This window comes from Humulus lupulus, chromosome 3 (assembly GCF_963169125.1).
Source record: "Humulus lupulus chromosome 3, drHumLupu1.1, whole genome shotgun sequence".
Taxonomy (NCBI): domain Eukaryota; kingdom Viridiplantae; phylum Streptophyta; class Magnoliopsida; order Rosales; family Cannabaceae; genus Humulus; species Humulus lupulus.
The window spans coordinates 205,587,496-205,600,854 of NC_084795.1; the positions used below are offsets into that span (position 1 = coordinate 205,587,496).

The following is a 13,359-nucleotide window of genomic DNA, read 5'->3' on the forward strand; positions in this document are numbered from 1 at the left end:
AAAGTAGATAAGATCGGATGTATATGTTACATCGGACAGGACTGATATTGACAGTTGATAAGATAAGTAAACATGCCGTTATTATCTATTCTAGTCATATCATATAGTTGACCATAGGCCAATTCAATGTCAATTCTGAGTGGTTAGTATTCTAACTGATTGTATCATTTGAGTTCTTTGACTTGTTCGTTACCAGCTTACCCTACGGACTAGCCCATACTTACATCTTGGGAACTCGGTAGTATAATTGAGTGGGAGTGTTAATCATAGATATGAACATCTATAGCTTCTGATGAAGAAGTGAAATGATGGTTTCCTTTTAGTTTAGTTCAAGGTGTTAAATGATAGAGATCTCATTTCAGTAATTAAATTAGTTTACTGAAATATCATTTACAAGGAACTAAGTGTTTTAAGGATAAAATACAATGAGGGGTAAAACGGTATTTTAGTCCTATCTCATTGTAGACCGTCTATAAAGGATTGAGTGACAATTATGGTTGTAACAATGGATAATTAATAGCGTATCTATGTTTGTTATAGAGCGTTCTATGAATTCAAGAGTGCAATTCCAAGTCTATAGTGGAGTCATGAGGAATTAATAAGTTAGTAAATTTATTTGTTAGATTTATGATAACTTATTGGAGCTTGATTTCATAGGCACATGGTCCCCATTGTACCTTGGATAAAATCATCTAGATAGTCTCAATTAATTGATTTAATCATCAATTAGAATTATCAAAGTTGACCAGGTCAATTTTGGATAGTTTCACAGAGTTGTGTAATTTTGAGAAGAAAAGAGAAATTATGGCAGATTTATTAATTAAGATAAATTGGTATCTAAATTAATAAATAAGTTTAAATCAAGGTTCAAATTATAAATAATTAATTTGATAAAGGATTTAAATAATTATTTAATTAATTAAATCAATAGAAAATAATACAGGCCTTGATTTTACGTCCAATGGGCTTATAATCAAATAGGAAATTTCACGGGCCTATAGCCCATGATAATTTCGACCTAGGGCTTCAAAATAGCTATTATTTTATTGATTTTTTTAATTAAATTAAATGGCCTAATTGAGTCTATAAAAGGAGTGCTTATAGAGAAGTCAAAAAATAAGTTTATAAGTCACAAGTCAGATTTTCTGATAGTTTTAGATTCTCTCTAAACACAAGTCCTTTTCTAAACCTCTTTGTTATTTTCTCTTCTTCTCTCTATATCTATCTCATGTGTTGAGAATTGCCCACACTAGTCTAGGTGGTTCTAAGGATACATTGGAAGATCGTGAAGAAAATAGAAGATCGGTTCAGTTTCTTGATAATACTCTGCGACAGAGAGGATACAAGAGCTAGAGAAACTGAAGGAATGACTCTTTAATTCCGCTGCGTATACTGTAAGTATTCTATTATTTGTTTATCTTTGAATTCAATTTGAGAAACATGTTTTAGGCTATCTCGTATTAATTTGTTTAATATTAGATATACATGAAAATAAATAAAGATCATGTATAAGCTAATCCAACATTATATGCATTTACAAATAAAACAGAGGGCACATTCATAATAAAAAAATGATCAGAACAAATTTAATAAGACAATTAAGTCACACATATCACAAACTTGAATTGAGTCAGAATAATGTTCAGTTACGCTCTTACAAGATGAGAAGCTGCTGCTGACAAAGACATTGACAAATTTGAAATTGGTTTAGCATCTTATTAATCTACCAGCTTATTCATCTAAAACAGAAAATTTTACAGCACGAACCTCAGGTTCCAGGTCGATAACTATCCCCAACTCTTCTAATACATCGGCACTTCCACATGCTGAAGAACTTGAACGATTTCCTTGCTTAAAGGGAAAAAAAAAATCAAGTTTAGCTTTAACAATTTACAATATGGGATCACATTCATGTCAAGTAATCAATAAAATTGATGCCACCTTTGCAATTTTGGTACCACAAGCTGCAGCAAGTATTGAAGCTCCAGTCGAAATGTTAACTGTGTTTGCTCCATCACCACCTGTTCCAACAATGTCCACTGCATCAAGTAAGCCCTCTACTTCTAAACTATGCTTGATCATCACCCTCGCAAGCCCCACAGTCTGTTTAACCACTAAAATCCATAAGTCATTTCTTTACTTATTTCCTTGAAACATACCCCCAAAAATTCTTCAGTAGAGAACCTACAGCCTATCAAAATTTCTTTGAAAATAAACAATTGCATTGATAACAGTTCTCTCTATCTAAACAACATGGTAATAAGACTTTCAACAGTAAAATCCTGCTTGGACAACCTAAGTTATCTAGTATAAATATTCATAGTACAACTCTCAACCAAAATGATATTTTAACAATGATGCAAGGCTAGTAAAAAGATTATACAGAAGTAGGTCCCTGTTTTTTTTTACAATATATAACGCGCCAAGTAAACAGTCTCCCAAAAACTTACCAAAAACCATTAAAAAAGTTACACTGTGCTAATCTTCTTTGCTTATATGAACAACATCCAGAGCTTCCTGAAATGGCAACCATGCTAAGTTCAAATGCAGAAGTACATATATTTTTTCAATAATAAGAAAAGATTAAAGTTCACCAGCTAAATCAATACTCCAATATTATTGAAAAAGAAAATACTAAATCAATACTCCAAAAACACAAGTAACAAATGAGTAAAGACTTACTTACAAATTTTTAATAATAATTCTAAATATTAAATTTATTTCATCTTAAATTTTAAAGTAATATATTATATATTCTTTTGTAATATTTTTTTAAAAAAAAAAGTCATATATAATAGTTTAGGTACATTTAATCATCTTTAAACATATATGAACTTACTGCTTGCATTAAATCATAAATTTCAGATTCCTTAAGATTAGCTCCAAATCTTTTCAAACCAGCCTTAAGTTCTTCAAAAGTGATTTGACCATTACTGTCAGTGTCTATCATTTTGAACATTTCTTTTAGGCCATAAGCAAAAAATTATTTAATACATAAGCAAAAAATTATGACAATTGTTGAACAAAAATGATGAGAATAATTATTTATAAAGCAGCTGAAATGAATAACAGATGCTTTTCCAAAAAGCTTTGCTCAACAATAATTGCAACCCTTTAATTTCAGTAGCAACACAGGTCAAACACAAAAATTGTAATTATGAAAGCAAACCAGTGACAGAAACTCACAAAAAACATCATGTGCAGATATCCACCTTTTGGGATCTCGAATAAGCATTTTCCTTACTAAATCTTTGGCATCTTTAGAAATACTAGGCCATGGGTCTGTTGAAAAGTCTAGGTCACCATGTAATACTTCTTCAAATATCCCTTGCTCGCTCTTTATTGAAACCAAGGGGAAAGAAAAAAGGTCACAAAATACACATACAGAGACACAAATAGAAACACAGATACTAAATACAACAATGACTAACAAGAAGCATCTTTAAAAATCCTACCAGCCCAAAATGGAGGCACTCCACTTAGCACTAAATCACTAAATCTCTCTCCTGCAAATGGGAATTGAAAAATAAAAACAGATTTTTTATTAGCTTCTTATACAAATTATGGATCAGATCTAGTTCTATGTTGTGTTAAACAAGCACAACAATGCATCTGTATAGTGCAATAAATATTAAATCTGTAGACTCTAGCAATTGATGTATAGTGCAATAATTCATTATATGTATAGTTCATGATACTCAATAACTTCAGATTTTGATTTTTCAATTTGATCTCTCACTAAGAGGTAGGCTTGGGAGGAGGAAATACATGCTACATTCTTCAATTTGCTCTGTCCATTTGCGAGAAGAGTTAGTATTAGTGAAATGATATTTTAAAGTAATAAAACCAGCACACATAAAAGACTAGTTATACATTAAAGTGACCTGCAAGTTAGATAACTGTTGCAATATATGTACTCTGTCTTCATGATCATGTACCAGAATGCATGGAAAATCAAACTCGCTACTGTTAGAAGCCTTTTTTGTGCATTAATGGTACTCACATACCTTGATCCAGAGTGAAGAACAATCAAAGTTTGTCAGAAGCCATTTATGTGCATTCATGTTAAATGAGTCAGCTTCTTCAACACCATCAATGTAGTGGCAATATTCTGGACATATACAAGCACTTCCAGCATATGCAGCATCCACATGGAACCACATTCCATGGCTCTAAAATGGCCACATTACAACTACTGTAAGACTGTGTAAACATTTAGTTTTCTTTATTCTAATTATCTGAACTTTTCAATTGTCCTAAGTGACCTTAGTTGCCATTATCCATGTTTTGTTTTAGATGTTAGGAAATGAAATATATATGCTCAGTTAGTTGCAGAGGAAAACAAACAAAATTACCAACTAAAACCAGAAAAAGCAAATATACTTACCAAAAAATTATCGAGGTCTTGACGGTCATGGTGGGAATAGTATTATCTAAGCACATCTAGTTTCTCACAAACCATACTCCTTTACTCATTCTAAGATATTCAAAATATACTTACTAGTTACTTAGAAGATATTCAAAGTCATCCATAAAAATAAAAATAAAAGAGTCAAACTTATCAAAGTGAAAAAGGGCACTGAGTTTTAAAGTGGGAAATTGATCAAATATACAATTCATAGAGGAATGCTTAAAGACCACAGATGACACTAGAGAGTCAACAAAAACTCATCTAAGCACAAGCTCATGTCCAACTACTCTTCAGAATGGTGCTTGTTAAAAGACTAAAAAATCTTCTAAAGCTAGCTGGGTATTTCTACAATGAAACATTTTTTAATCTCCTCCACCACTATACATAATAAAACATGACATCTCAATTCAAAGTATTACTAAATTAACTACACACAAGAAACATTTGGACAAGATATTTCAGCAATAGTAGCCTCATCAGCAGTAACACATATAGACACACACACATATTTTGAAAATCAAACTACATTTACCATTGTATAGCTCACATATATCATTTTAAAAAATAAACCATTGTCCCAAAATTATCAACATTTGCCAAGTTGATGGTATGGTAGTAATAACCTGATATGCCAAAAATCAAAATCTACTCTCCACAGTCTACACAAGTAGAAAAATAACTGTATTCAAATGAGGGATGCTAAGCCATGAGTTACATTAGCTTCATCATTATTCCACTTAAACTAAGCAAGCTAGTTAATTGAGGGTAGATAGAGATGAATAATAATAATAATAAAGAAGAAGAAAGAGCTACATGAAAAAGCTGAAAAGTAATAGACATAAAATCAGCAATTGATTATGCACTCAGAATGTTACTTACTTAATTACCATTGTAATTAAATCTTTACACTTATATGTTTCAGTTGATACCAACTCAAAGACAGCTTTTGTTACCAACTCAAAGATAGCTTTTGTTACAAAGACAAAATACTTGTAAAAACAGAAGACAAGTCATCATCAAGAGAGGACCATGCAATAAAGTTTATACAACATGCTACAAGAAAAAATGCTTTTAATAACACCAATATGCTTGTGGTACACAAATTTAAAATCATGGTAATGAGATATATAGTAGCCAGAACCTGCATATGTATGGATTCAGTAGCTTATAATAGATAGAAAATCTACAATTATATCCAAATATATATGTATGAATGCAGTAGCTTATAACATAAGGTCTAAAATTATGTATATATATTATCCAACATAAGGTCTAAAATTGATTGCAGAACTTGAAACTCTGTCAATAAGTACCAACAAGATAAGAGAATTATCTACACTTGCTTATTATCCAACATAATCATATAGAAAAACAACAATAATAAAAAATGCACCTGAAAATTTTCTTTAGCATTTTAATCAGTTAAAGGTTTTAGCCCAGTTTCTTCAATATTGCTTACTGTTAGTGTAACGTCCTGCGTTTTCGGGTACCTTTAAACGACTCGGATCGGGATTTCTCCCCCGGGTTAAGAATATTATTTTAAATAATATTATATTTTGTTTGGAAGTATTCCATGAGTTATTGCTAGCCAAAATATGAATTTTGTGATTTTAAAAGTCAAGATAAGACTTTCGGTCCTGGACCGACACAAAAACCCTGATCGGGTAAAAATCTTGGAAAATAAAATGAAAAATCATGGCAATTATATTTTGAGCATAAAATACATTCATAAAAGTTCAAGTTTGGTCAAAAATAATAAACCTAAAAGAAAATGGAAATTTTAAGGCATTTTGTGTTAAATGCCTAATTTTGTCGAAATGGGGAATTTTATTCCATGAATGGACTTTAGGTTAAATTTTATTATGTGATTAATTAAATTAAATGTGAGAGAAATTTAATTTAATTAATTAATGTTAAGTTTGGTGGTTAAAACTTAATAAGAGTGAAAAAGGTGTCAAAAGCCAATTTGGACTTTTCTTCTTATGAAACATTTATAAATCCTTACAAATGACTTTTATTAAAATGACCAAACTGCCCAAAATAATAATAATGAATTATGAGTGCCATAATTAATCCGAGTATACTGTATGGATAACTACATTATTGGCTAAGCGTAACTGGACTGAATGTTGGAGGGTGAAAACCTGCTGAGCGCTAAGGACTCCAAGTAAGTCAACTTATATTGTATGGCTGCAACATGAAATGATTATTGTCTTGTATGTTAGTATAGGGATACATGCACATATATAGACTGTCATAGAAAGTTGCTTAGAGACGTTAGTCTAGTGAGTGCTGATTTAGAAAATATGAACGGTAGATGTCCGTCATATCCTAGACGGTTGATCCCCGTCACACTGCTTGATTTTATTTATGTCCGGCTCATTACCGCGACGAGTGGCCATGAGATGAGGATAAGCTGGTTAAACCTAGGGGCGCCAAAATAAATGGGACCTAGGGGCCCTCATGCTTACTTAATCATTGGACGGTTAGAATCCGAGTAAGTGCTCTGATAAGTTATTCCCGGATAGCAGCCGTGAATATTGGCCATTCAGTGAGAGTGCCTAGAGATACTAGGGGTTGCAAAGATTGAGTGAGGCTGAACACCCTAGGGGCAACTGCTCACCAGCACCAATGATTAACATATAAGTTTCCGTAAAACCGTGTAAATTGGATTACACTCTTGGATAAGTAGCGATGCCCTAGGTAACACGATAGTTACCCTTGATGAGAATATTTATTGGCTAGATCTTAGTGTGGAGACTCTTAGTGTGGAGACTCGGTTCTCTTTTACAGATTAGCAATTATGTTGGAGGGCGCGTTACGCTTGAATTGTTGGAAATTGTCGAGCGTTGGTCTCGAATTATATGGTGATATAATATATCTGCTTGCTCTGGGATTTTCTGAGTGCAGAGATATAATTGTTGATAAGATATAGTTGTGATATAATATATCTGCTTGCTCTGGGATTTTCTGAGTGCAGGATTTTATCTAGTTATGAATTAATTTACCATTGGTTATCAGGCATAACCATAAGTTTTCCAGGACGCTTTAGCGTTCTTGGAATTGATTGTGTAGGGTCCGGATGGGTTCGAAACCCTAATTCTCTACATGCTTTGTTTGAAAGTTGATCTTACTAAGCGTTTTCGCTTACCTAGTTGTTTCATGTTGTAGGTAAGAGCAAGGGCAAGGCAGAGCAGTGAGCGCTGGAGTCTTCCTTGCAAATGTACATGTGGACCGACCTTTTGGGAAGCCGTTTTATTTTTGGAAATGTTGTGTAATTTTCCTAAACTAGGCTCACGCTACTCTTTATAAAACATGTTTGTAACTAAATGTTAAGTATGACCATACGACTTTTTAAAAAGTTTTTTTTTTCTATGGGTTTTTGAGACATTTTGTTAAATGAAAACATTTATATTTCCGCATTATCGAGTCTTGAAAATCTGGGTCGTTACAGTTAACCAAAATACCCATACAAGTGAATCCATAACAAGTTTTAGTTGATGAAAAGTGCACCAAAAGTACCCCAATAAGGGATCAAAATCATTGGGTCAGATCAAATCATTATTTTCATGTGGTTGTTATTTCAATATTGTTGCAAGCCCAAATACGAATGAAAGCTAAATGGTAATTGGCACCAATCCTTTCATAACTTCTACAATTTATTTTAAAATCACAATAAAGAAAATAGAAAGGGGATATTTTTAATATAGAATAATGTACACTAAACAAATAGAAGAAGAAAAAACATATTTAAAATGTCATAAAAAGAGAAAATAAAATATGATCACCATTAGATAACATTATAAAAGATTCACCCAATTATTTAAAACAAGTTTTTCTATTATAAATTAATATTTTTAATGAAAAATAAACTTAATCTAACTAGCTAATGCTAAATGTCCAAAACAAGAGAGAAATACGCAAGCAAAAACATAAATCAATGTTTAAAACAATGAGAAACTATATATACCATGGACATGAGTGCAAGGAGTGTTCTCAGAACAATATATATAAATATATATTTTCAATTAGTACTGTACTATATATGTTCCAATAAATTAACAAGCAGGAATAGAAATAAGCATTAAATATGCATGCACAAAAATAAGGCAGAAGCAAATGAGGGAACACTTGAGAATAGGCATTTCAACACAACCCATGAAATCATAAACTTAATTTAGGATCAATAGTAATAGAATTGAAATTTAAACCAGATGCATAAAAAATAAATCACATGAAAACAGAGGAACGTATCCATAATATGGCACTAAAACTTCAATCCAAAGTCAAAAAACACATAGCAATTCATATCAGTGGCAAATTCTAGCCATCAAAATCTATGGCTGACCAACTTTGAGGATATGCAAGAGAGTACTATAGTACTCAACTTTGACCAACCATGCTGACAACAGAGCCAATGTCCCTGACAGAAGCACTCAATGCCTTAGGTGACATAGATTTTACCTGGAAACCAAAGATTATTATAAATCATTAACCAACAACAAATGAGGATTCTCCAAAAATGAATACATTATCAAGTGAAAGGAAAAAGCAATGACTAACCACTTTCATTAAACGATCGAGTAAGCTGGCAAAAGAAAAAACAGACTCAAGTAAGCTTACAGTATAAGAAAAGGTTCACTTAAGCTAAAAAGTTTCAATTTCTTTCCCTTTTCTACTTTTATACTATGGGTTTTCATTAATTTGTTTATTTTAATTAAATTTCATATATTTTTTAACAGATCCTTGTAAGTAAAAATGAGAACGTACCTGCTGTAATTTGCCAGCAATTTTCTGATACAATTCATGAAGTTCAGGTAAGTACAGTTACTTCATTGTTTTGATCTGCCGACAAATGAAAAAAAAAACAGTTAACTTTAACTTTTTCAGGTGCCGATAACTTAAATTAACATGCATCAGTCAGCTACATAGTACATGCTTTTATGAAATATAATAACAACCATAAAATCTGTCATTCACATAATGTCTTCATCGTTTTTTTATCCTCCCAATCAGATATTTATAGTTTATAAATGCATGTATGTTTCACATTCTTGGTCATCCACAATTATCTTAATTACTTCCATAATAGAGCTTGATAGGTGGAATTAGTTTGATGAACAAGTCATATTACCTTCTGGTAAACCTCTTCTTGCCAATCAACTCCACTCGCATGTCCAGTTGCAGCTGAATCGACAGATGCTACAAAAGGATGTTCACATAATATCATATGAGAAATGCAAAATTGTTAATTATAGAAACCTTTAAAACAATGCAAAACTATACAAGGCAACAACATACTTGATGATGTCTCTAGAAGAGGTCTCTGTGGTTGATATACTGATGATAAAGAACCCACAATCTCTTTCTATTGAACCCATTTACTTTCAAAGTGGAATAACTAAATAAGACATCTAAAGCTAATATGGAGTTAAAAATAAAGAAGTGCATTTAATTTATTTTATATAAATTACTTGTAAAATAATGTAAAAGCTTGGCAATTTATTATATAATAAGTATGAACTATGGTCAGAAATTTTTTCAGAACATCATAAATTAATTATATAAAAGTGATACTATGATGCTTCCTTGAAATCATTTAACTCACTGGTCCAATTTGACTCTGTAACTATTTCTTCAGAAATATTTGAAAAATTATGGAACAGAGCACATCCCACTAAATATAACTAAAACTTACCTCATTCACACTCATAAAGCCATTTATATATATTTATAGCTAAAGAGCATAAATACATGGCTCTTACACTAACACTTACAATTATGGACTCTTAAATAATCAACGTTAAGAAAAAATTCAGGGCCAAAAATCCAATTTCCTCACTGATAAGAAATTATTCACATATATCTTAGTGAATCATTCATTCAAACACCTCTAAGGCATTATTTAAAAGCTTAGTAATATACTTTAAAAAAGCAATACAGACCATCATAAGCAGTCAAACTAAAAAATTTACAGACAAATAGTTACAACAGATCAAAAGTCATGAAATTACCACGAATGACCTTTAGTGGAACCTGTAAAATGCATGAAATTATATAACAGATCAGAAGTCAAAACCATTAGAAGCTCTTGGTTAATTTGTTGTTTTCAAAGCTTATTATCATAAATTGGTCTTATAATTTTTTTTATAGAAAATAAATAATAACATATATATACATTGAACTGCAAGAAAGTGCATACTGATCTTGAAACAATAATTGGAGGTGCCCCATTAGGCCGGAAAATATATGCCCCTGAAGCCTGCAAGACAGATCATTTTAAGTACTGAAGGAATCGCTTGGACAAATTTGGGACTTGAATAACTCGACAACCATAGCACATGAAGTGCTTACCTGAGAATCAGAATCACCAGTGCTTGAACCATACCAGAGATAGCTCTATTGTATTAGTACATCAACCTTGTAATATATGGCAATCAAATGAGCATTATTTTAGCATGCAAATTTTTTTGTCAAGTCAGAGAAAAGACATAAAAAAGTTCCTTATAGATGTAAAATTGACATATAAACTTAAGTTAGCATCCCATTTTTAGTGCCCATTTGTGGTTGGTTTGCCTGATTTTATAATATGTAACTACTGGGTTAAGAAATATTTCCATGGTTACTTTTTTAAATTAAACAACTTACCTCAGTTTTAGAATTGTACATTTGTTTTAGTTGTCCCGAGGTAGATGAAAAGGTCAGCTTATAATCTCTAGGCCCAACTTCAATGGTATCATTTTGTGGATTCTTTATCTTGGAGAGTAAATTCCTATTTACTGCAATAGTTTGGAAAAGAAACCAGAGCAATTACAAAATTAATGTCTCTTTATGCATATTGTATGATATTGTATCTTAATGGTGAGCTTCATAAGAATCAACTATATATTCAATATAATTTGACTAGCAAGTTTGAAATATGACGAATAGAGAAATTTAAAAGATTGAAGCAATTTCAATAGAAATACTGGGTTATAAGAGGCCACAAATACATATACATGAAGAGAAATACTACTCTCTCATGAAATAAATTAAAAATCATAAATCAGAAAAAGATAGATTCATTTACCATTGAAAATAAACTCTAAAATATTAATACAAAACTAATAACCTGAAACAAAAAAGAGGGTTTGAGAAATATATGGAAGGAGAGATTGTTAGTCATTGCTGGGTTTTCAAAGAAATAGAGGACGAGACTGAGAGAGGGGTGGTGTTGGAGAAATGGACGGCCAATGAGCAGATCGTTCAAGAGATGGACAGTAAAAGTGTAGAGGGAGGGATTGATGGGTGGCTGCTGTTGGGTTCTTAGTGCCTGGACAAACCAAATAAACTAATCCCCTGTCAAATTCCTAAACTTGGTAGAGAAATAATCTTATAATTATCATATTGGAACCAAATAATCTCATTACTGAGTAAACCAACAATCAATGTCAAACACAAAATATGAACCAATCAAACAAAGTTATCCCATCATCACAGTCAAATTACCAAACTTGGTAGAGAAATAGTCTTGAAATCATTAGAAAAGAAAGCAATAGTATATATATGTGTGTGTGTGTGAATAATGAATATACCTCAAGACTTAAATGGATTCGAGGTTGGTCGATTTGCAAGCCTTACTCTTACAGTCAGGAACATTTTCAAATTTTGAGGCAGGAAGATCCTCAGACAAAGATCCAACATAGAATCTGATGCTATCTGAGCCCTTATCGGTATGAATCTTAGTCACAGAGACCCACAAAAGGAGCATCTTGGCTTCAATTCCAGTCACATCAGAAACCAACCCATAACTCAATTTCCCTATAATCTTCTTATCGTAGTACACATAGCAAGGGCTTCTGAGCTCGACCTCGAAACTATCATCGCCTGAGAGAGAGTAAGATTGGAAATTGGGGAGGAGACCCTTTGGGAGACCGAATTTGGGGAGGAGGTCGTGGACGTCTGAGATTGATGATAGGACAGGAGTGAATGGACGGTCAGAGTTTAATCTGAGGACCCTGAAGGATGAAGAGAAATGGGTTTGTGAGAAAAGGGTCAAACGTACCAGGAAGAGAGAGATCGGAGCAATGGTTGACGTAATGAGAAGATTTGCTTTGGCTTGGTCCCTTTGTAGCCTTCTCATATTTCTTTGAATCGTTGTTTACAAATATTCTAAATGGGATTTATCTTTCCTGGAGGGGAGTGAGAGACCGAGAGAGATGGGTCTCAGAGGAAGATGAAGTATGTAGAGAAAATTAAATAAAATGATAAATAAATCTTTTAAACTTGGCAGAAAAAGAAATGAAAAAGGAAACATATGGCCCCAAAAATTTGAGTGAACCCGCTTATAATTTTAACACATTTAGCATAACACTTTTTCATTACTGTTAGAATTTAATGTTGTGGTAGTCCTATTTTGGTGTAGTGTAGAATGATGAGCTCAGAGTTTGTCTGGTCTTGAAAGCGTTTTAAAACCAATGTTCAAGCTCGATGATGCGTTGACCACAAGGAAAAGCTGTTAGGAAATCCCTATTTCTTTGGGATTAGTTAAAACTGTGTGAGGAATCCCTAGTTTTATGGGATCAACACTTAAATAACACATTTAAGTTGTATTATTATGATTATTCAAACATTTATTTGAATTTAAATACTTGATTGTAACTTCCCTAAATTAGGGGAAGATATTCTTGCAATCAGGTCTATAAATAGCATGGATCTGGTCATTTGTGGACTACGCACAATTTTGTACTGAAAGGAGACTCTGCCAAATTGCTTTCACTTGAAGCTTTCGCATAGAGTTTGTAATAACATTGAGTCATGGACGTAGGCAGATTATAACAGCTGAACCACGTTAAAAATCCCTAGTTTCTTCTTTTCTTCCTAAATTAATTGTTTATCGCTCTACATAATTAAGTTGACGAAAAATGATGTCAACTGTTTGGTACTTTCATTGAGAGCATTAAGCAATT

The 13,359-nt window shown here is 32.3% G+C and overlaps 1 protein-coding gene across 34 annotated transcripts; it reads right to left on the reverse strand.

Annotated features, from left to right (window-relative positions):
- Window positions 1-1,561: 1,561 nt before the first annotated feature.
- LOC133823375 (uncharacterized) lies at window positions 1,562-12,707 on the reverse strand. 34 transcript variants are annotated; one of them, XM_062256093.1, is made up of 14 exons: window positions 11,986-12,696; window positions 11,060-11,190; window positions 10,766-10,831; window positions 10,614-10,673; window positions 10,426-10,447; window positions 9,713-9,795; window positions 9,546-9,613; window positions 9,182-9,256; window positions 8,975-8,999; window positions 3,456-8,875; window positions 3,187-3,337; window positions 2,451-2,517; window positions 1,942-2,103; window positions 1,562-1,851 (listed from the first exon to the last, which is right to left on the reverse strand). In XM_062256093.1, the coding sequence occupies exon 1, from the start codon at window positions 12,531-12,533 to the stop codon at window positions 11,994-11,996; it is 540 nt and encodes a 179-aa protein (XP_062112077.1). In that variant the 5' UTR covers window positions 12,534-12,696; the 3' UTR covers window positions 1,562-1,851; window positions 1,942-2,103; window positions 2,451-2,517; window positions 3,187-3,337; window positions 3,456-8,875; window positions 8,975-8,999; window positions 9,182-9,256; window positions 9,546-9,613; window positions 9,713-9,795; window positions 10,426-10,447; window positions 10,614-10,673; window positions 10,766-10,831; window positions 11,060-11,190; window positions 11,986-11,993. The 34 variants fall into 34 exon arrangements, with proteins under 34 accessions (XP_062112077.1, XP_062112070.1, XP_062112074.1 ...); XM_062256086.1 differs by having other exon boundaries at window positions 9,713-9,825; XM_062256090.1 differs by having other exon boundaries at window positions 9,713-9,831.
- Between the last annotated feature and the right edge of the window lie 652 nt (window positions 12,708-13,359).

Excerpts from the sequence above, each read along its gene's own strand:
- LOC133823375 (XM_062256082.1), bottom strand. The coding sequence starts at position 12,533 with ATGAGAAGGCTACAAAGGGACCAAGCCAAAGCAAATCTTCTCATTACG.